The sequence below is a fragment of the Brassica napus genome, chromosome A9 (assembly GCF_020379485.1).
Source record: "Brassica napus cultivar Da-Ae chromosome A9, Da-Ae, whole genome shotgun sequence".
NCBI lineage: Eukaryota > Viridiplantae > Streptophyta > Magnoliopsida > Brassicales > Brassicaceae > Brassica > Brassica napus.
In genome coordinates this window covers 2,517,417-2,540,660 of record NC_063442.1, presented here as the reverse complement: position 1 = coordinate 2,540,660, position 23,244 = coordinate 2,517,417, and the positions used below count along the sequence as shown (strand labels likewise).

General features: G+C 31.7%; 2 protein-coding genes and 1 pseudogene across 2 annotated transcripts; 1 reads left to right on the top strand and 2 right to left on the bottom strand.

The window, feature by feature from the left end:
* Window positions 1–1,822: 1,822 nt before the first annotated feature.
* Window positions 1,823–3,290, top strand: LOC125577689 (WAT1-related protein At3g30340-like). Its single transcript, XM_048739327.1, has 4 exons — window positions 1,823–2,118; window positions 2,489–2,551; window positions 2,635–2,751; window positions 2,852–3,290. Exons 1-4 carry the CDS (start codon window positions 1,931–1,933, stop codon window positions 3,288–3,290), a joined length of 807 nt encoding a protein of 268 aa, XP_048595284.1. The 5' UTR covers window positions 1,823–1,930.
* Window positions 3,291–12,094: 8,804 nt separating this feature from the next.
* Window positions 12,095–15,956, bottom strand: LOC106365835 (annotated as a pseudogene).
* Window positions 15,957–15,969: 13 nt separating this feature from the next.
* Window positions 15,970–20,917, bottom strand: LOC106363991 (truncated transcription factor CAULIFLOWER A-like). Its single transcript, XM_048739326.1, has 7 exons — window positions 20,209–20,917; window positions 18,755–18,833; window positions 18,604–18,668; window positions 18,098–18,197; window positions 17,879–17,920; window positions 17,630–17,671; window positions 15,970–17,455 (listed from the first exon to the last, which is right to left on the bottom strand). Exons 1-7 carry the CDS (start codon window positions 20,391–20,393, stop codon window positions 17,312–17,314), a joined length of 657 nt encoding a protein of 218 aa, XP_048595283.1. The 5' UTR covers window positions 20,394–20,917; the 3' UTR covers window positions 15,970–17,311.
* Between the last annotated feature and the right edge of the window lie 2,327 nt (window positions 20,918–23,244).

Genomic DNA, 23,244 nt, shown 5'->3' with positions numbered 1-23,244 from the left:
ACCCCCTATGGTGAACCTCTAGGTTCACCAACCAATAGTGATTGAGTATTTGAAATTTGATATCTTTTAAAAAAGGAAATAAAATTGAATATCCAAATTAGATTATATCTTTAAAATAAAATAATAAAAATACATAAAAATAGTTACAAAAAATAAATAAATAAATATTGTTAAATCTTCAGCAAAATATTAAACCCTATACCCTAAATCCTAAACCCTAAACATTAAACCTTAAACTTTGGATAAACTCTAAACGTTGGAAAATCTTAAACCCTAAATCATACACTAAAAACTAAATTTTAATAACACTAAACCCTAAATCCTAATCACTAAACCCTTGGGTAAACTATGAACCCTTGGGTAAACTCTGAACCCTTGAATAAATCATAAACTCTAGGGTTTAATTTTAAATATTTTTGATTTAGAGTTTATGATTTATCCAAGGGTTCAGGCTTTATCCAAGGGTTTAGGGTTTAGTGATTAAGGTTTAGGGTTTAGTGTTATTAAGATTTAGTTTTGATGTATGATTTAGGGTTTAAAATTTTCCAATGGTTTACGGTTTATCCAAGATTTAAGGTTTATAATTTAGGGTTTGGAGTTTAGAATTTAGGGTATAGGATTTAGTATTTTGCTAACATTTTAACAATATTTATTTATTTATTTTTTGTAACTATATTTATGTATTTTTATTATTTTATTTTAAAAATTTATATCATATTTGGAAATTCAATTTTATTTTAAAAATTTATATCATATTTGGAAATTCAATTTTATTTGATATTTGATATCTTTTAAAAAAGGAAATAAAATTGAATTTCCAAATATGATATAAATTTTTAAAATAAAATAATAAAAATACATAAATATAGTTACAAAAAATAAATAAATAAATATTGTTAAAATGTTAGCAAAATACTAAATCCTATACCCTAAATTCTAAACTCCAAACCCTAAATTATAAACCTTAAATCTTGGATAAACCGTAAACCATTGGAAAATTTTAAACCCTAAATCATACATCAAAACTAAATCTTAATAACACTAAACCCTAAACCTTAATCACTAAACCCTAAACCCTTGGATAAAGCCTGAACCCTTGGATAAATCATAAACTCTAAATCAAAAATATTTAAAATTAAACCCTAGAGTTTATGATTTATTCAAGGGTTCAGAGTTTACCCAAGGGTTCATAGTTTACCCAAGGGTTTAGGGTTTAGTGATTAGGATTTAGGGTTTAGTGTTATTAAAATTTAGTTTTTAGTGTATGATTTAGGGTTTAAGATTTTCCAACGTTTAGAGTTTATCCAAAGTTTAAGGTTTAATGTTTAGGGTTTAGGATTTAGGGTATAGGGTTTAATATTTTGCTGAAGATTTAACAATATTTATTTATTTATTTTTTGTAACTATTTTTATGTATTTTTATTATTTTATTTTAAAGATATAATCTAATTTGGATATTCAATTTTATTTCCTTTTTTAAAAGATATCAAATTTCAAATACTCAATCACTATTGGTTGGTGAACCTAGAGGTTCACCATAGGGGGTGAACCCAAGTATTTCTCAAGTTGTTTCTATACGTATATATAGTGAATTAAGCATATAATTGGTGTATGATGTCACGTCGTGATAATGGAAGCTACTAGAGTTTCCATTAATTAATCAACCTTTTTTCCTCTCTCTCGCTCTCTTTTTTGGGTCATGAATAGTTGAGAGAACAACGACAGAAAAGCCAAGTTCAAAGCACAATGAGATTAGTTAAAGGCAAATGCGATAATGATACCATTCTGAGCATTATTTGAGTCACGATATATAGCCACACTCTCATCAAATATTTTTATCACAACAACCTCCCAAAACTACATAAGAGAAGTGCTAGCATATATATCTATATATACACACACATATACACTGATACGTACATACAAAATTATGGTGAAGTTGGATGGGAAATTGTGGAAAGCTGTGATTATGATGTCAATTATAAACATTGCGCTAAGCGGTGTAAACGTTATGTTCAAGAAGATGCTTAATCAAGGAGTTAACCGTATGGTTGCGGCCACTTACCGACTTGCCGCAGGAACTCTGTTCTTGACACCATTAGCTATTTTCTTAGAAAGGTATGTGTGTTTTATATGTCGATATAATATAACTACTCGAGCCTTTGGGTACAGTGACCTAGTCACGGATTCACTCTAGTCACATAACTTCTTCATCATAAAAATTCAACTAATTCATCCAATATATATACTTTTTTTGCTTAAATCCAATATTTTCTGGTTATGTTGATTAGTTAAGATCATTGAAGTTTCTATACTTATTAAATTATAAGTGGCTGTCTTGTTTATTCGAGAGCCTTGTTGACTCTTGGTTTCAGTCTCTTTTGTGTAAAGTCAACAAATTCTTAAATATATTTTACAATATTTTTCGAGGAAAAAGATAGATTCGTATTCCACTGGCAAGAAATTAATTTGGTTTTTCTTTTTGTAGACATAACAGGCCAAAACTCACTGGTAGTATCTTGTGTTCCCTTTTCTTAAGCGCTCTCCTGGGGTAAGTTTCTTTTGGTATTGGTTTTAACATTGGACGTTAAGAAATTTAACTGTAAATTTTTTTTGTCACTTTCAAATTTGCAGGACAAGTTTGGTGCAATACTTCTTTCTAATTGGACTACAATATACGTCTTCCACTTTCGCCTTAGCGTTTAGCAACATGGTTCCTTCGATCACTTTTGCTATGGCTCTCGTCTTTAGGTACTAATGAAAATCGATCAAAACACATTTCCATACCATTTGGATTCTTCATTCAGTTTTATAAACTATTGTACAATATTATCAAATAATGAATGATTAGGCAAGAGACGTTGAACATCAAGAACAACATAGGAAGAGCCAAAGTGTTAGGCACAATGATATGCATCTGTGGAGCTTTGGTACTTACGCTTTATAAAGGAGGCTCATTAACTCCACAAAACGCTCAAGCAGAAACACAAACGTCAAATAGTCCAACTACTGCGGTAACGCAAAAATGGGCCATGGGTTCGGTCATGCTGATCATATCAATCTTAATATGGTCATCGTGGTTCATTGTTCAAGCCAAAATATGCCGGAAGTATCCATGTCAATACACAAGCACCGCGATCCTCTCTTTTTTTGGTGTGATCCAATCTGCTTTGTTGAGTTTGATCTCGGAGAGGAGCATATCCATGTGGGTCGTTAAAGAGAAGTTCCAAGTTTTAGCTTTACTTTATTCGGTAAGTAATAATATTACATTTAAGATTCTTATAAATTAATTACATGTAGTCTAGTGTTTTACAAGTTGCTGAAGATTTAACAATATTTATTTAATATTATTGGTTGGTGAACCTAGAGGTTCACCATAGGGGGTGAACCCAAGTATTTCTCTCAAAAGAAACTTTCATGCTGGCCTTGCCATGATTTTATGAATAGTTGAAAGAATTTTTTTACTTGACTCCAAATACTATTATAGAGGACATTTTTCTTCAATAAATCTCTATTTTCTACTTTAAAAATTACTATTTTTATTTATAGAAAATAGTATTCATTTATATTTAGATGAAGAAGTAACATCTTCTATTTTTTTTTTTTTGGTCTAAACATCTTCTATTTTAGAGACATACATTACACTAGAGAAGATTTATCTCTATTTTAAAATTTATCTATACTATATTTCAAAAATATTTGAAAGGAAAAACAGAAAATACACGGAGATGATCTAAAACCGCATATAAAATGTTTTGGGCTCTCTACTTTTTCCCTTGTGCATTGCTGATCTCTTCATCATTTTCATCTCTTTTAATTTCCTGCAATTTCTTATTGCTAATTTTTACTGCTTTATGTCAACAATGGGAAACATAAATGTTGTGTATTATTACAACATAACTTTAGTTTGAATTAATACATATTTTTCCCTTGGATCGGTGGAAAGCGAAAGATGATTTAAAAAGCACGTATATCTGTACTAAAAATGTCACACTACATATATTAGTATATATATATATATATATATTTTTATGAAACCACCAGCTTAATACAATATAACCTCTTTAAATTAATATTCTATAAATTAATATATACTAAAAAAATTTAAACTAATATAATTTTATAGTCTTAAATTAAATTTTTGGTTTAATTAGTATATCGATAAATTAATAACTTTTATAAATTAATAAAAAATTATAGTTTGGTATAGTACTATTATTAATTTATAGATGTTTCACTATATTACGTATATTTGTACTCAAATTGTTGATTATTAATATTTAAGTATTTGAAAATAAGTTATAATCTGCACCTCACGTTGGATACTCGTCAACAAAGTGAAAGACATACTTTTAAATTTTTATTATTTTAGAGTCGCGTGTCTACCATATATTGAAACAGAACAATATACAGTTGTTCCAAGAATCCTAAAACTACAGAGATCTAGTCAAGCAATAAGAAGCATCTATATGTAACACCAACACGCACGTTTAAGTTTGGTTGATTTCAGTTCCACTTTCTGGAGAGCCCATAGCTGAATGCCGTAGTATTCAATATATGTATGTCTTTTGGTTTATGGAATAAATATGTTATCTTCCATTATTCTGATTTTATTTTTGTTAATAACATGCATTCTATGGATTTAGATTCGATTTATAACTCAACGACAATATAATACAAATAAACCACGATGATATAAAATTTAGTCCTATCATTCTTATTCAGAGTTTGAAAATTAAACCCTCACACATTTATAAAATTATAATGATAAAACTAGAAATATCAGTACAATTAGTTAAGTTATTCCAGTTCATTGATAACATTGTTTAGAAAGTCAAAAAAATGTTTTAGGAAATTAACTAAATTTAATATTTTGGCCGAAATCAATATAGGTTGTGACTAGGGTTGTTCAATAAGGTAAAACCGAACCGTACCGAACCGAACCGAAATAGATAATATGGTTTGGTTTTGGTATATACCATATAAACCGAATGGATATAATTTTATAAAAACCGTAGGATTTGGATATGGTTTGGTATATAACCGATTAAACCGAATAAACCGAATAAAACCGATTAAAAGTAGAAACATGTAAATATATATCTATTTTATAACAATACATAAAAATCTATTTGTTACATAAGTTAAATTTGTATTAATAACTATTACCATAATTTTATAGTAATAAAAAACCTTAATTTGTAAAACACTTGAACTATAACTAAATAACAATACATCGCAATTCAGACATCTAATTTTCTAAGTCTTTTTTTGATCTTTTTGATTTATTTTAGTCTTCGCTAAATTAATATGAAGATTATAAATTTGATGGACAATAATTAATGGAAAATTTTCAATTGAAAAAACATGACTTTAATGAACACTAAATGTGGAAGAGTAAAAAAAACTTTTCATGTTTCTGTTTTGTTTCATATTTTTATTTTCAAAATTTCAAGCTTTGATTTTAGTTATAGATTTGATTATTTTATTTGATGGTAGAATCATTTTTACTTTTTTGTTCATTTATTTGAACATGTAATATATTTTTAATAAATGACTGTGTTGACAATATGACTCTAAAATTCATATAATATGATCTCAAACAAAATAATTATGTTTTTTGGTATAAAACCGAATAAACCGAAAACCGACGGTATATAAACCGAACCGAACGAAGTAAATATGGATTTAGAATGGTAGTTATATTTTACTAACCGAAATACCGAAAACCGTAAAAAACCGAACCGAAACCGAACCGATATCCGGATTGAACACCCCTAGTTGTGACTGTAAGTCACCTGTAGCGATATATTTTTGGTTACGTTGTTATCAAGCCAATCAGGTGAACCATATTTTAATTACTATCTCGCCGGTAACTATTCAAAAAGTGTAAAATAATTTATATTTGTTCCTCTTGATTTGAATGGAGTAAGACCATGCGCAATGGTGAGATTCATTGGAGTCCTTAGCACAAGGGCATTTCGGATTAATTTTGGATATTTTGAATAAAAAAAAAAAAAAGATGACAATTCACGGGCCGCCACGTAATCAATGGGACCTGTGAACAGTGTAAGGATCAATCCTTACCAAAGGATTTTAAAGATTATTTTTGCACAAACTCTAAGAAAGTAGGCTCCATATCCTCTAAGGATTCTCTTAAGAGCTCCCATTGTGGATGCTCTAACAATGTTGCGTCCGTAACTATTTTCTATGTGTTTTTAAGAAAAAAACTATTTTCTATTACTTCATTTTATTCTTAATTTGTTCCTCATATTTCCTCTTGTTTTCTTACTCTGAATTACACAATAACTAACCAATCAAACCCATAATTCTCTGTAGTCAAACTGGAATAAGAGTCAGCTGAATCAATGACTGACCTTTTTTTTTGTTTTTATTGCAACAAGTTTCAGATTGAGACCCATAATCATTTAGATCAGGAATAAAAGTCGATTATTTAATTCTCTCTCTTTAACTGTTAAGACTGGAACATGGTGCGTTTACACTTAGTACGGCTTTACCAATAGAGGTAGTAGCGACAGACAAATGACATATTCTCGACTATTGAATTTAACCATGTTTGCCATAAAATGAAAAAGAACCACAGTTGTAATTACAAGATTCTTAATAAAAGTAGATCTGATCAGACAATAAAAAGAATCTATACTTTGTTGATTTTGTGATACACACACACACACACATATATATATATATATATATATATATATTTTACAAATATAATATTTTATTTATTAGTTTATAAGTACCACATATAAACAAATAAAGAATTGACAAGAGTTTTCACAATGCTAATGGAGATTAGAACAATGCGTCAAATCCTGTCTCAAAAATGTGATGCCTTGCTTAGTTCCAAGTATATCTCATTTGTTTATTTCAATTCGGTTCCTTTACGTTTCGTGACATCTGAACTTTCTGTAATATCCGAATTATTTAGCTTGTTAGACACATTCACAAATTCACTAATGAAAACAGCCAATATATATATATATATATATTCAACAAAAATAACATATAAATTTCAACTTAGTTTTACTGGTACCTTTATTTTTAATAGCAACTTTTTGCTTTTGTCACTTCCTTAAAACAATTTTAAAAATCTAGTTATTTAACTAATTGACTCATTATTGTCTCTGCTTTTTTCTCGAGGGACGACGGGATGTAACCATCAGTATCATAACACACTAGAGTTATGACGGCTGATCGAACTTTGCACACTTGTTTTTTCTGATAAAAACTTTGCAGCACACTTTTTTGTTTTTGATAAAAACTTTGCAGCACACTAAAACATTTGCATTCACAATTGCAAAGAGTTTTACGTACCAAATGTTAAAACCGAAACTCGGTACTAAAAATATACTTATATTATTGTCCACTAGACCAATGGTGTTTGTATATGAGTATATATATGCATCTTCTATTCTCAAACAATTTAATAATTTTTTAAGTAAAAGTAGTTGACTTGTTATTTGGTAAAACGACTCGTGTTAATAGAAATAATTGGTTTTCTAAATTGTAACTGAAATAAATTTAGATTTCTATCGATTAAATTGTTCTAATGTAAGAGTTCGATTTACTAATCATCATTTAACAAGATAATTGTGATGTTTTTGGTGGTTGAATAAAAATGGTAATTTAAAATAAATTCAAAAATTCTCTTAAAATGTAAGAATATTTTATATTCTGAAAATAAATATACATTTAAGTATTTATATTCTAATTATTTGTTATTTTAAGCTATACATATGCCTCTCTTTTTTTTTTGAAACTAAGGCTTATACATATGCCTTTCTGATCAAAACATAACTGCCTTATTTGAACATCTAAATATATGTTGCAACTTGCAACTAACTGTATAACTTATTAAGTTCAACCCCCATCCATTTCATCCGTGAATTATATTGTTACTTACGTTCCACATCAACGAATTAAAACCTAAAGTTAAGTTTTTTTTTTAACTTTGATCACATTTAATTGTTTTAATCATGTTTTCCAAATATGTGGATGAGTTGTTATTTTTACAATTAAAGACATAAATTGATAAGCCAAACTTTCAACCTAAACCTTAAAGTAGATGAATTGGTTCATCTATATTATTAAAGTTGAAGTACACATTGAGATTGTTTGGCAATATGGATAGTAGTTAAAAAATAATACTGTTTGGATACATAGATAGTAGTAAGTTAGAAAAAAAAATAATGGGCTTATTCTACTAAAAAATTGGAAGTCCATTACATTATATCAAAAAAATAATGGGTCTATGTTACTTGATAATATATATATTCAAATCAAAATAATAATTTAAAATTGATTTATATCAAAAATTCATTCAAAAATAAACATATATTCAAAATTTGATTTTTACTAACATATTTTTCAATAACTATTATAAAAATGTTTTCAATATATATAAGAAAAATACAATACAAAGACCAATTTTAAACACCAACTTAAATTATGGTTTTAAATTTCACATTAAATTTTAAAATATAATTTATGTGATTATTTATATGATTGTACGTATAAAATATTATTAATTATAAGAAAACTTATTTGATGGTACGTATAAAATATGATTAATTATATGATAACACATATTTTGTAACCTATGATGACACATATATAATATATATATGACACATATTAGGGGTGGGCGTTTGGGTTCATTTTCGGGTCTTTTTGGGATTTCGTGTTTATTTCAGATCTTTGAGGATTTGGTTCGGATTTGGATAATCAATTTAAATAGGTTTGGTTTAAATATTTAGTAGAGAATTAATAATTATTTAAATATTTTTTGGAGTTTTGAGTATATTTTAACTATTTAAGATATTTACGTTTGATTATTTGTATATATTTTCAAGCATTTAAGCAAACTTAAAAGTATCGTATATATTCTGGATGTTTTTATATATATAAAATCTAAAAATAATTAATATATATAAGTATATAAATCTATTTTGGATACCCAAAATACTTCGGTTCGGATCGGATTAGATTTCAGTTTTTCAAATACCAAAATTTTGAATAATTTGGATATTTAATCAATTCCGGTCCGGATTTAGTGCTACTTATTCGGATTGGGATCGGTTCAATTCTTCATATTCGAGTTTTTTGTCTAATCCTAAATAGTGACATAAAAATCAAATAACATCATAATTTTTTTTAAAAAATACACCCGCACGGGCGTGCGGGTCAAAATCTAGTATGTATTATTTCTTATAGCTTGAATGGTTCTGAGATTACCAATGAGAGATTTAACACAATAACACACCTTTCTCGCGCTCAGACATGATCATCTGATGCGTAGAGTTTTTTTTATGGCACCATATCCACGAGGTGCTCCCAACGATCGAAAAACACGTTCTCATGGTATACCATGATAATCATAAGCTTTCAACCCAAAACTTTAAGATAATAGGTGAATTGGCTTATGTGTATTATATATTACTTGAATGACTCTGAGATTACCAGTGTGGGATGATTTAACACACTAACATAAAGTATATGCACCTTTTAGCCTGCTCAAGCTGGTTTTGCGGCCACGAAAATATATCCATTTTTCATTCTTCAAATGTTTTCATATTCTTTTCAATTTTTATGTTTTCCTCATTTTAGAACGTGTAACCATCATTTCATAAACCGTTTTTTCACAAAACATGCATGTAAGAAAAATATTAGAAAAAAACTGTTGTTCCGACACTAAGATCGAATAAACCAGTTAGATATTTTTTACTTTTTAAGTCGACGACCTGTAAAAGCCGCCTTGGTCACTAATAAGTTAAGTTGAAATGAAATTGGCTAATATTTTAATATATTCATTTATATTCTCATATAAGAAGAAGAATTTTTGTTTATATGCGTAAAATAGACTGACGTTTATTTACAAAATGAAGTGGCGAAGAAATCATAAACTAATGGGGATGAATTATTGCGCATCTTTTAAACAATAGCATAAAATTCACGCAAATTATAAAATTGTTATACTATTTTATTCGATAGCATGCTAATTTACATGATATTACATAGTAATTTGTTAATAACAACATATACACAAAATTGTATTCTTCTTAATTTTTGTTTACCATCACGTCATATTTGGAAACATAATTCCAAATGATCCACACTGATTCTTCATAACTTCTGACAAAATTCAAAAATGGTAATAACATCTTAATAGTGATTACTTCCATCTTTTTTTATTCTAAAAATAATTCAAAACTGAAATGAATGGCTATAGACAGTTTATTATATTTCAAATTAAATAATTGACAAAATAAAATTTTTTTTATAAAAATAGTTGAGAAGATGTTTAGTACGTTGCTTTTCTTTTGTTCAAGATACTAAACAAAGAAGACAACACCAAGTTGGGTTGCCATTATAATTCAAAGCAAATTGATAAAAAATATTTATTTTTAAATCTGATTTATCCCTTTCTTATTAAAAGAGAAACACTCTTAGAAATAAACCTTTAACCCATGTGTGATTTACAAGAGTGCCATTTCCTATGTGGCATTCTCTCATGCACTCTCACAAACTTTATAAAAAAACCCATTCTTTACTAGATTAATTACCAACATATGCCATTCCTAATATGCATTATAATATATGCTTACAACCCGAAATGATTCTTATGAAACCGGAATTTAAAGCACACAGTAAATTGATTATTTTTTAAAAGGCAACAAACTTATGAGGCGACTAATATTACGATTTCTCTTTATGAACAATTTTGTTCACGTATGTTATAATGCTACCCTTAACATTATATGAAATTAAACCTTTTGTCTTCATGCACTTATATTGCAACATTTGAAGAACAATTCCTATCAGCCAAGTCAACATTTTTTTATCATTTTTATGCAACATTTTATGAACAGCCTTTTACGTATTCAAATCGTATGAAGCTTAGGGAAGAATTTTATGAACATTTTATGATCATTCCTTATGAAAAGCCTTTTAAAAATAAAAGAATTTTATGAACATTTTCTTTATAAAGTAACGCATTCAAAAAAAAGGGATAAACATTCATAAGAAAGGAAACAAACTGATCACACGCTTCCAAATTATTATACACGATAATTTGGTCAAATATTAAGTGAACACAATAACATTGTGTACATATAAAAGGAAACAACAATCAAATATATTGACTTACTTACCATAACCGAGCGACGAATATTCCTGATTGATTTTGGCGTGACCTTCACGGAACTATTAGTGCACATAACATATAAACGCATCACGCAATAACCATATAAGGAATGTCGTATATACGGGCTTAAAGAGGAGCATTAATGTTCGTATCGTGTATGGCAACCTTGCGTGATGAGTAAAAACCTTTCATTTAATATTATATTTATAATTTATCCGCATGCAAACAAATATACAATTTAATTCTCATGCCCATCACATGTAAATTTATATTCACATACTCAAATTCTTAGCTATAATCCGTACTTTCCTATATATGAATTTCTTACTATGCCTATAACTTTAATTATGTCAACATATTATAATATCTAATATATTAATAATCTCCTCGCTCCGCGCAGGGCGCGGGTTATCACCTAGTTATATGGTATTTTGTTATCAGAAGCACAATGAATCCAAATACTGAGAGGGTCCATGCCTCAGTATAAACTCAATAAAAGATAATAGGACAACTGCAAAAGCACACTCCGACGACGAGGCGAGTCACACTTGGATACCATCGGTTAGGAAGCTTCTCAAGAGAAGCATACTCGAGGTCTAATCTAATCTTCAAAAAGAGTTTGAAAGCCTCTAGTTTTCTTTCGCCCGAATGTTCTTGCATTAGGCGGTATCGTCGAAGTCTTAAACGCGGATAACGGGTGATACATGGATAGATGGTGTCGGAGTTGAAAGATCAAAGGATGATAAGAATGCAGAAACAGGAGGGTATTGATGATGAAAAGGACTTGTCTTCATCGGGACTGTTTATTGGCCACAAGGGAAGTGGAGGGAACAGGAACAGAACTAATAATGATACTGTTAGAAAGGCCAGCTTGAGATCAAGAAGATCTTGAGGGTAGCAAGAGACAAATTGTAACACATTTGAGGATAGCAAGAGACAAATTGTAACACATATTAACACTTGTGCAATGTCTTTTTTTTTTTAGTCCATGAAAACAGAGCTATTCAACCACTTGTTTATACAAAACACAAGTGTTAGGCGTAGAAACAATCATCAAACCCACAAAGAAACTCGAGACCTATTAAATAAAACAGTGGATAATTACTATGGAGAATAGAAAACGTTCTCTATACAATTGTACCTTTTGGTGAAATCTTTGTAGTGCCTGGGACCGAATGTTTCAAATAGACTTTCAACTTCAACTTCTGATGGACGTTTATTCATCCTTATCGTAAAAGACAATAGGATGATTTCACATGGTTATGCCAAGCCGCAACGTTTTGTCCATCTACCGTGACCCAGTCCACAACGGTTGCAGCAGGCTGTTCGTACCATTCGTCCAGCTGCATTTCATACACAATTAAAATGCTGTTTATTAACCCCATTCATCAATGAAAAAGTGTGTTTAATTAAATCTATAATAACCATGTCCAAAGCATAATTAATAACAATGATAGTGAGCTTATAAAGTCAAAGGACTTACCAAACCCCATACGTATTTGCAGTGCTCCAATGAAGTTTGAGCATTCAAGACTGCAGTCTTGAGCTCAGGCAACCATTTCTCTGTTATTGTATTATCTTGCTCTGTGGCAAGATCTAGGCAATGCTTAGTTGTCCTGCACATTGTATTCTCGCATAAAGAATGTATCACGCAGAAAAATAAAATGGCACAACTGAGAAACAAGACTTACGTTTCATATTCTTGCTGGGCATTGTAAGCATGACTTAGTAGAGAGCGACCACTTTCAACTAAATCCTGACGTATGTCCACCAAATTGATTGCTTTTGATAGATCTTCCAACACACATGCCTCGGAGCCACGGAGCCTCAAGCAGAACTCAAGAGACTCTAGAACCGATGCCAAGCTTGCATCTGAACCCTCTGAACCTGAAAATAGCAAGAAATAATGGTTACAACAAGCCCTACATTAAAGCCGCAAGATGTATTTGGGGAAGGAAAAGAAAAGAGACTAACCCGCAGGATACTGAAGGGCGGCAGAAATGCGGTATATAGAAGGTATTGCCGATGGATCTCTAGCACCCGCTCTTGCAGTCAACAAAGCAGCATTCTTCTCTGCTGAAGCAAAAGCTTCAGGTCCTGTTGACCCATTAGCTCCCATAGACTCCAGAAGGGCCTGATGAAGAAAAAGAGTCGAATAGTTATGAACAATTTTCAATTTGTAAGTTTTCAATATCTTCCAAATAATATCTCTCCAATTCTGTGTAAAATATATATAATAGATTGTTATCAGGCCGATGAGGAGAGAAAATAAGGACCTGCGGAGTTGCTGGAAGCATATAGAGGGTGTTATCAGGACTTTGGAAGAAAGCAGACACTTCTTTCTCAATAAAATCTTTAGAGTTTTTCGAAATGTCTGAAACAACCTCACACGCTGGAATTATAGTGGCCATTGCGTATTCCCTTGCAGCTAGTGGCTGCTGATTCCAGAATGCAGTAGCATCCTGAGCGAAACATCACACAGAGTTATGCCGATTGCAATTAATATGTTTTTTGTTCAATAACAAAATCAATTGGTTGGAAGAATATTTACCATGTTGGCCTTGAGAAGAGAAGTATATATGGTTACAAGTTCGGATCTGCGAGCATCAAATTCTTCAATTTTCTTCCACTTCTGTTTTAATGAATGTTCAGCTTCTTTCCTTTCAGCGCATAATTTATTCAGCCGTTGTATTTCAGATAAAAGTGTATTTAAGCTAGCCCTCAAACCAGCAGCTTCTCGTTCCTTGCCCCATACGTCTAACTGCCAAGGAAAAATTAAATAGCTCCGTCAAGCAAGTATACCAAACTTAAACTGGACATTCTTGATAACTGAATTAGCTTGATAATGCAGACTGGAGAGTGAATTAACCCTGGTGGTGCTAAACATAAGAGCATTAATTGTATAAACTACTAAAGAAAAGAGGTAAGTTGAAGAGGAATGTGTTTTAGATCACAGGCAAAGATGTATATATAGATTAACTAAGGTAAACATAAATCATGAAAAGCTGGAAACCAAAAAAAATCTGGCATTTACCTCTAATTGCCTAAGATTTCTAACATTCTGTGACGTGCCTCCACCAAGTGAATGTGAAGAAACTGTGTCAGCACTTCCTTGCAAACGGTTTTTAAGTTTCTGACAAAAGACCCGAGCTTCTGCGGCTTTGTTTAGCGCATCTTCAGTTCCCAAAAATTGCTGAACATGTGCTTTCTGGATATAGGCATGCGTACAGGATAAGATATATGGATTATAACCGTGTGATCATTATCGTGCAACTAGTTTAAATGCAGCAGCTGGCCTAAAAAATCCGTAAGTGCAAGCTAAGCCATTGCTAAACATGATCTCCTGAAATAACCAGAAAGAAACCAAAAATCAGATGAGGAGAGCAACCTGTCGTTCGAGGAGCTGGTTGTTAGACCCTTTGGAATGAGTATCTGTGGATATCTTCCCATTACCATTAAACTGATAACTTAATGGCGAGCTCACATCAGAAGAAGAAATCTCCATTACCCGGTTGTTTTCGTACTTGTACCTGTACTTTCATTAGCTAATCAATACACTGGAACATGAATTTCAGAGAGTACGGATAACTCGTTCAGAACAAAAGGAGAGAAGTATTAATATCATTGATAAAACAAGTGTAAAACCAAGCACTGTAACAGCCTATATGGACCAGATAAGACACATTTAAATGAAAGGTAACTGCCAACGACTCAGACTAAGTAACTATCACTTTGCATGTTATATTGCATGATCTGCCTCTGCAGTTTCAAGAAATCAGCAGAAAAGAGAAATGCATTTTAAGGAAAAGCAGAGAGGCACCTTAATGTTTCAGCATCAGCTCTGACATCTACCCTCTCTATCTCCTTCGCTATTAAGTTCTTAAGGCGCAAGGTGTGTGCAGCAATAGCCTGAAGGAGAAGAGGAGGCCTACTCAGGCAGCTCAATACAACACCTCTCATCTCATCAGATATCTCTCCATCATACTCAAAACTCAGCTTAGCAGTTTCAAGCTCAGGATTTGAATGAACTCCACTTCCCTCGTAAGCAGGGAAAGAGTTACATATTCTCTCAACCATGCGCGACGCAAGTGATTCACAAGCTTCCCTAACACTCCTATCATCATCCGCGGACTTACTTCCTCTCACAGAGGAATAAACAGCTTCCCTCTCGCTCGCTTGGTCAACATAAAGTTGTAGCCTTTTGTGATACTCAGCGAATATCCTTGCTGCCTCCTCACATTGCTGATCATAAGCTTCAAGCATTACTTGCTTATGCCTGTAACTACCTCTCTCCTCAAGCATCCTCTTCCGTTCAGCTTCCTCTCTCGACACCTCGAGCATCCTCGCTTTAAGATCCTTCCTTTGCCTCCTCACAAGATTCCTCAACCTCTCCACCTCCCTTTCACTCTCTTTGACCTTACTCTCCTCCTTCACTAAACTAACAGCATCAACACTACCATGAACGGTGATGTTACGCCTGATGATCTCAACAGTCTTCTCAGACTTGGCTCGATTGATCAGAAACCCCCAAAGGGGGATCATGTTCCCTCTACAGATCTTCCTCACGGAATCGACGGAAGGCGCGTGGGATTTGCTTCGGTATCCCATCTCCTTATGAAGCCACTCTAGTATCGCTTCCGGCGACGGAGCCGAGCTCGATCCGCTCTGCATTTCTATATGGAGTTCGATAGAGATTACTCGCCGCGAAGGTTTGATCGTGATTGGAATGAGAATCGCTGATGATGATGATCACTCTGCGTTTCTGGGGATTTGAAATTACGATCCCGTTCCCGGTTCGAACCGGTTTAGTAAGTGGGTGATCGATTGATAATTTGATTTATCATATGAGACGGAAAAAACATGTGGGGTCAAATTTGAATTTCGAAACAAATGCAGGGGTATTATTACTGAGAGACGATCTATTTCCCCAGCTCAAAGCAAACCGAACCGCTGCTAACCACCACCCCCCCATGAGAAGGTTTAAACCGGTGTGCAAAATAACCAAACTCTTTATAGTAGTATCACTAGACCACCATATTCTTTTGGGGTTTTAGGTTAATCTAAGATTTTTAACAGTAACTTATTATTTACAAATTATAAAATGATTACATAAACGATGATGCAACTAATAATTCTACATGCTTTATAAAAACTTATGTTTAACGGTTTTATTTACACGGTTTTACAATCTCCGGTTAACTTATATACATGCCTTACGAAAGTTTTATGTTTAACGTTTTTGTTCACATGCTTTATAAAAATATCGATAATTCTATTTGCACCATTTTGCAAATTTCGTATGAATTTTCTGTTTATTTATTTACATAATTGTTAATAAAGTATTTTTTATGAGAGTGAAAATCTAAATTTCTTATTGTAATTTCTTAATATAAAAGCATTAATAAACTTTTGGTTGAACGACTAGATAAAAAAAAGTTTCCACTAATTAAAGAATCTAATTCATAATTCTACTCATCCTTGAAGCTCACCTCTGCTAGCTTTCTCTTTCGTTTCTCCCGTTGTGTTTACATAAATAAAAGAATTTACAAAATATTAACAAAGACATATATAGCATATATATAACGGTTATTTTTGTGTTAGTTTACTACACAACAAAGTCAAACCCACAATACTGGATGTTGCTCACAAAATGTAAGGTACAATCATTAATAAAATATACAGTATCACATTTGAGATAAAAAAAAAGTTATAATATTCGTTTAGAAGCTTGAAACTTGAGGACATCTTCTGCAGATAATAAGAATGCCAAAACAGAATATCCTGATATTTGGCTTGGTTCAACTTATTAAGTACGTACTGAAAATTTAACAACCCAAGATGGACTTGGGACCTCTATTCTCCAGTGAGCCGGGGCATCCAGTGCGGCAACGTTGTATTTGTCAGCCTAATTAGGGTTCCGGCATCTACTTCTCCATCTTCGTTCCTTTGCGATGTGTCCCTATAAGTAACAATATTAATTCATTCCATATAACTGATACACAATTTGCTAGTAGCTACGTACGCAAATACTGGATACAAGTTATAAATTTGTGATGTTTATTAGTAACATCAACTTACTCTTATTATTAATCAATAGTAACACATTATAGTTGGTATTTTTCATATATGCGTAGCCAAGTGAAATTAATATGTAGAGTACCCAAGAGATAGAGGACGATGGGGAGATAAAGGTCCAGGAAACGGGTGCGGTGGCTCGCATGGTGGCGTTGCCAATGAGGCTAATCCTTGGTTGAGGGTTTGGGGCTCAGAGTCTTCTCTTGGATCAGCCTGCCAAATTCAACACTTGTTATAGTTACATTTTTTTTTTCGTTTTTGTAGTTGTTTTCACATAAATTAAATATATGCAATCGAGAGATTTTAGACTAAAACCTAGACTAATGTATTTGGCATAAATTTAACTCCACATTAAGTAGGATCGAAATATGATGACATCCGTTTCACCTTCTTTGTTAGCTGTTTCTTCAGTTCTTTGAGTTCCTTTTCCTATATGTGTCAACAAAAGATCACACATTTATTAATTTAATTCGTTGGAAACTCAAAGTATTCTCGACATAAAATTGCGTTTCTTAATTGCAAAAAAAAAAAAGCACAAACACACAAACCCAATAGCGAAAAAAGACCGACAGGCAAAGACGTTTGCAAGGTACAAATCCATTACAATGAGTAATCGTCTCTAAACCAATATATTACCTTTTTCTTGAGCTGTGCTATGGACTCTACCATGAGCTGGTTCTGTGCTCCCAAAACAAAACAATAGCCACATGATTAATTAGGTGTAGTATATCTATATATCTGTGTGACTATATGCATACAGACACTAAACATTATTAAACAAAGACTTGTAGAAATGATCAGCGGATACATGTATACAAGATATAAGATAATGCTTTATGGATATATGCGAATAACCTTTCTAGAGCGAGTTCTCTTGAGGGAAGTATCAAGTTGCATCTCCAGATCCTGAAGCTCTCTGATACTTAGAGCATCCACCTCTTCTCCATTTAAGTGCCTGATATGAAATAAATAGTTAATAAATGAAGGTACAATCTATATAGCCAAATCCCTTAGATAGCACAGAAAAATATTATGAGTCTATGACAACAAGACATAAAAATAGAAAACTTCTTAGCACTAATTAAGAGTAGAATGATTAAATCAATCAAAATCCTAAATCTTTACCCTGATCCCACCCCCTAAATATTTAAACCCAAACTCTGATTATGAAACCTAAATCCAAATATAAAATATTTTTTTTAAAAAATTTAGTTAATTTATTTTGGGTATTTTTCCCTTTGTGTATTAATTTTAGAACAAAAATATTTTTTATTGTTGTCATATGGTATTTCTGTTTATTTTATTATATGTGTGCATTTATATATTTATGGATGGAGATCCTTTAGTAATAAGTTTCTAACCTTAGGCTTCTTTGCATAACATCAACCATCCTCAAAAGCTTCGAACATTCTGTTGAACACTCACCCTACAAACAACCAGAAGTAGACAGACAATATTAAATTTACAACAATGATTAATATGTAATAGATATTGATTGATGTGCTTAAGAACCTGTGAATTCAAACTTGGTGTAGTAATATCTTGACCGGCGTATGAACATCTCTCATACCGTTCGAGAATTCTCTCCATGCTAAACATCGTTTAATTAAACTTCAATGACCACTCAGATTTGTAGATACTATCATCAGATCGCATACTGAACATAAATAATATAGTTCTACACTTATTATTTTTTTTAGTTTTGTAAAATTTAACAAAAACATTTCTGGATTCATATCCATCATAGTGATCACACATTTAATGTTTGGTAGTATCGAGAAGACTGATATACATTTTCATACATTTTTAAACACTATATATTTGGAACCAGATCTATTTTGATTTCATGCATGCCAGACTAATTTCGAGTGAGAACATGCCCTTTCGTAAAGAGATATCACAACCTACTGTGGGTTAAGCATTCTAACCGAGGCATTAGTGACCACGTAGCCCACACGCAGAGTTTACACACTGTGAAATGAAATTTGAGATTGTAACGAGTCCTTCCATATACCCAATACCACCCCACATGTGGGATTTCATAGACTAAGATAAATATTAGATCAAACTTAACCAAATTTCTTACAACATGTTTAGAAGAAGTTTCATTTTTGACATACTGCTTATAACTAAGAAGTTAGAAAAGTAACATCTTCATGGGTGTGTATATGTTTTCATTTGAAGATCGAGGTTAGTCCTAGGTTCGACAAACAAAAAGACAAAGCAAGGCACAAAGCTCCATAACAAAGTCTTGCTCCATTAAAAAACAAAAGCCTTTAGTCAAAAAAAAGAAGGCTTGTACATGCTTCCAACAAAAAAAAAGAAGGCTTGAACTTTTTTCCCATAAATAACCTTTTCCGTAAGGTTGAAGAACAAACTCACACCTAAATATAAAGAAATATCTCTTATCATTTCATGGTATATTCAACTTAAGTTTGGTTTACAGTTAGAATATTCTCCTCCATATGTTTCTGAATAATTCATATAATCATACGAAATGTTATATCTCACAGTTATGGTTTGATGTCAGTTGTATCTACTTACCTCTGTTAATTTGATTTATATATGATATACAATATTTCATTTTGCATGTTCATCTCTAGTTTAGAGATGCAAGAACTAAGCAGAGATGCAAGAATTCAACATGTGTATATTAATCTCTCACATACACATACATGGCTACAAATTCATCTATGTAATCAAAATATCTCAGCCAATTTCACATTCTCCACTAGCTAAAAGCCTAAAACCTATAAAACATTTTCCCCGATCTGTCAAAACATGAAATATAAGCTGATATTCCTATGTAGATAGATAAAAATAGATTACAGCATAAAACCTATGAGGTTTTGTTCCCAATAGTACTAGCGGTTTGCTCATAAAAAAGATTTGCAATCATAAAAACGAAAAGTAAGAGGGTAAAATAAGATCCGAAGTAAATTAGTTATTTAGGAAAGAATTCGAACCTGGAACCAGCAGAGTACTCAGAGAGCTTGCCTTTAGGGGAGAAGACAATCAAAGCAACATCAGCATCACATAACACTGAGATCTCTTGAGCTTTCTTCACCAAACCCGTTCTTCTCTTTGAAAATGTCACTTGTCTCCTTATCTTGTTCTCGATCCGCCGTAGCTGAACCCTTCCCCTTCCCATTTCTTCAAAATCTTCGTCAAGAAACCAAAGCCAGGGCTGAAAGAATTAGAACTTTGACCAGAAAAATGAAGAAGAAAAAACCCTAGTTTCTCTCTCTTAAAAAGAAGAAAAGTAAAGTAAGATGAGAAATTGCTCAAAAAGTTTTTATGTAAATTTCTATTTATGTGAACTTACTCTACATAAATTCGTCACACACGCAAAAGCAAATGAAAAAAAAAAGTACCAAATGATACAATTAGGGGAAGTGAAAGCAGACACATTGACTAATAATAATTCTCGGTTCTAATAATTTAGATGTACTATAAAATAAAACTTATTATAAAAAGAAGTTACACTTCTAGTACAGATAAAAGAAGTGTGAAACCAACAATTTTCTCCCTTCTTTGTAAACTAACCATCGATGTTATTTTGCTAGTCGCTTAAATGATCCCAAGTTATTTCCGTCCCACTAATTAATGTTCTCTTTAAATTAGAGATTAAGCTTTTCTATAAAAAACTGAAATTTTTGTAATGCAATGATTTACAACTTTTTTTTTTTTGTAAAATTTACAACTACTTTGATAAACAAGATATATACAGTTTATAAAATTGTTTTTCATATAAGGTACACCAGTGGCTTAAGAATTTGGCTTATATCATCTACAAGGGCCAATTCAAATGCATACGAGGAAAAACGATGAAACTTACTTTGAACATAAAATCTAAGAAGATTGACCATCACATAGAAGGCCAAACTATAGGGGTTCTATATGGTAATTGACATAAAATGTATACTTAGACAAGTGTTTTATATAATGTATACAAATGCATGGGATAATATATATACATATGCACAATCCAATACACGTACATATGGTCTAAGTTTGTGTAAGTGCATATATATATATATAGTCCTGTATACATATTATTAACATGTGGTCCATCGCAAATTAATAATGCGTTAAATTGGGTTAATGCGTTTTAGTACTAGATTAGTACTAAAATCTGAGCGCGGTAGACCTTTCATGGGTTCACATTCAAATGTGGTCCACTAAAATATAATATTTTCTCACTTTTATTTATATTTAGTGAAAACTGTGTACCATTACCAACTTCCGAAAGTTTGTGTACTAATTACCCACTTATATATCGAAGATTATGGGGACCAAAATGCATATATGCTTCCAAATGGTACTAAACTCTAATATTCAAATCTCACGCTGAGCTATCAAAGGTTGGGGACCATCCGATTTCGCGGTCCGGATTGTAACAATTTTAAACATAACATATTTTTGTCAGACAAAGAATAGTAGAAAAGTTCTATCTACGATAAAGATTTTTTTTCATTAGTGGGGTTAATTATAAGATGTAGTTACTAGGATGATGGATGACATGCTCCTTGTGTATATATAGATATATATGAAGAATCAAGTAGATGTGGTACCACATATGTAGGCCAAAGGGGAACTCTTACACGATGTTGGAATTCCGAAGACAAAAGTAGTTTGTATATTACTATTGACCCTTTAGTGAGATTTAGGGACATCATCTTTTATATACCCAATGCTCTTCATGCTAATTTTATGAATTTACACATAATATTGGATTGGCGTATCTTATTTTATATATTGTCTTATCTTTGATATAAATTTCTTAACATTTTCAAAGAGAAAAACCGTCCCTACCACAAATATGTAAGTTTCTACTCACACTAATCTACATATTTCTATGGAGATCCAAACAAAACATATGTACTTACACAGTTGTTATTTGTGGTGCAGTCTAAACCACAGTCTACAATTTTGACCAATAATAATAAAAATGGGATTAATGTGATTTTAATCTTATTATAAAAAAATATATTTGATTATTTGGCAAAAAAAAAACTAGCTATATACGTAGAAAAATAAATAGAAAAATTATCATGATTGAAATTTGTTTTCAAGACAGTCAGGTGAAAAGAGATCAAAGCAGTAGAACATCTTTAATAATACACAAATTGTGCTAGAAAACAATAAGAGTTTCCTAAAATAACTAAAGCATGAGAAGATTATTAAACCAAAATAAAGTTAGTTGAGGATTAGGGAAGATGCTGTGAATATATATAATTGGGCACCATTCTTGCATGCTCCAATTTACACCATCAACCTTTCCAACCTTTTTCCCTTTGGAGCATCCATCACAATAATTTTTGAACTATGAATCGAACCTCTTTTAAAAAAGGAGCTCGGTTATTATATCCAAGTGGGTTGAATGACCACACAAAATGTATTATTAGAACAATTAGCAATCATACAAATGTATCAACTTCCATATATCAAATTACAGACGAAAATTATAAGAACTAACTTATTAGATGTAATTACTCTTGGCACGATTCTCACTTTGCATGTATATGTGATGTGTAAGATTATGTAAGATAATCAATCATACTAATTTCTACATGATATCACAGAATCTCAAAGTTCATTTCTATAAGCATACATGTTTCTTGAAGATAGGCTTTTGTTTTCTTTTGTTTTTCTTTTTCTTGCATCCTCTACTTTAATCTTTTCTAGTTTTCTTTGTAAACCAAAAATACAAAAAAGTAATATGAAGACCTTTAAAAATAACAAATTAAGCATACATGTTTCTAAAGTTTCCTTTTCCTTCGATCAAGTCATTGTATGCTTCTACAACACTTCAGTGTGCTTTTATCAACAAGCTAAATCCATCTTTCCATGCTGTCACTTGTCATCAGCAAAAACTTACTTGCCGCCAGCATCAATCAAACGCACACGTTCATATCATATTTGAGACGTTGCCAGCACTGTAATATCCAGTGGATAGTGGTAAGATGTGCTCTCTACTTCACACCTCGATGATGCTCCTC

Coding starts and splice junctions, on each gene's coding strand:
- LOC125577689 (XM_048739327.1), top strand. CDS start 1,931: ATGGTGAAGTTGGATGGGAAATTGTGGAAAGCTGTGATTATGATGTCA. Junction 2,552..2,634: donor TTCTTAAGCGCTCTCCTGGG/GTAAGTTTCTTT, acceptor TCAAATTTGCAG/GACAAGTTTGGTGCAATACT. Junction 2,752..2,851: donor GCTATGGCTCTCGTCTTTAG/GTACTAATGAAA, acceptor ATGAATGATTAG/GCAAGAGACGTTGAACATCA.
- LOC106363991 (XM_048739326.1), bottom strand. CDS start 20,393: ATGGGAAGGGGAAGGGTTCAGCTACGGCGGATCGAGAACAAGATAAGG. Junction 17,921..18,097: donor AGAGAACTCGCTCTAGAAAG/GTTATTCGCATA, acceptor TTGGGAGCACAG/AACCAGCTCATGGTAGAGTC. Junction 17,456..17,629: donor AGAAACAGCTAACAAAGAAG/GTGAAACGGATG, acceptor TGAATTTGGCAG/GCTGATCCAAGAGAAGACTC.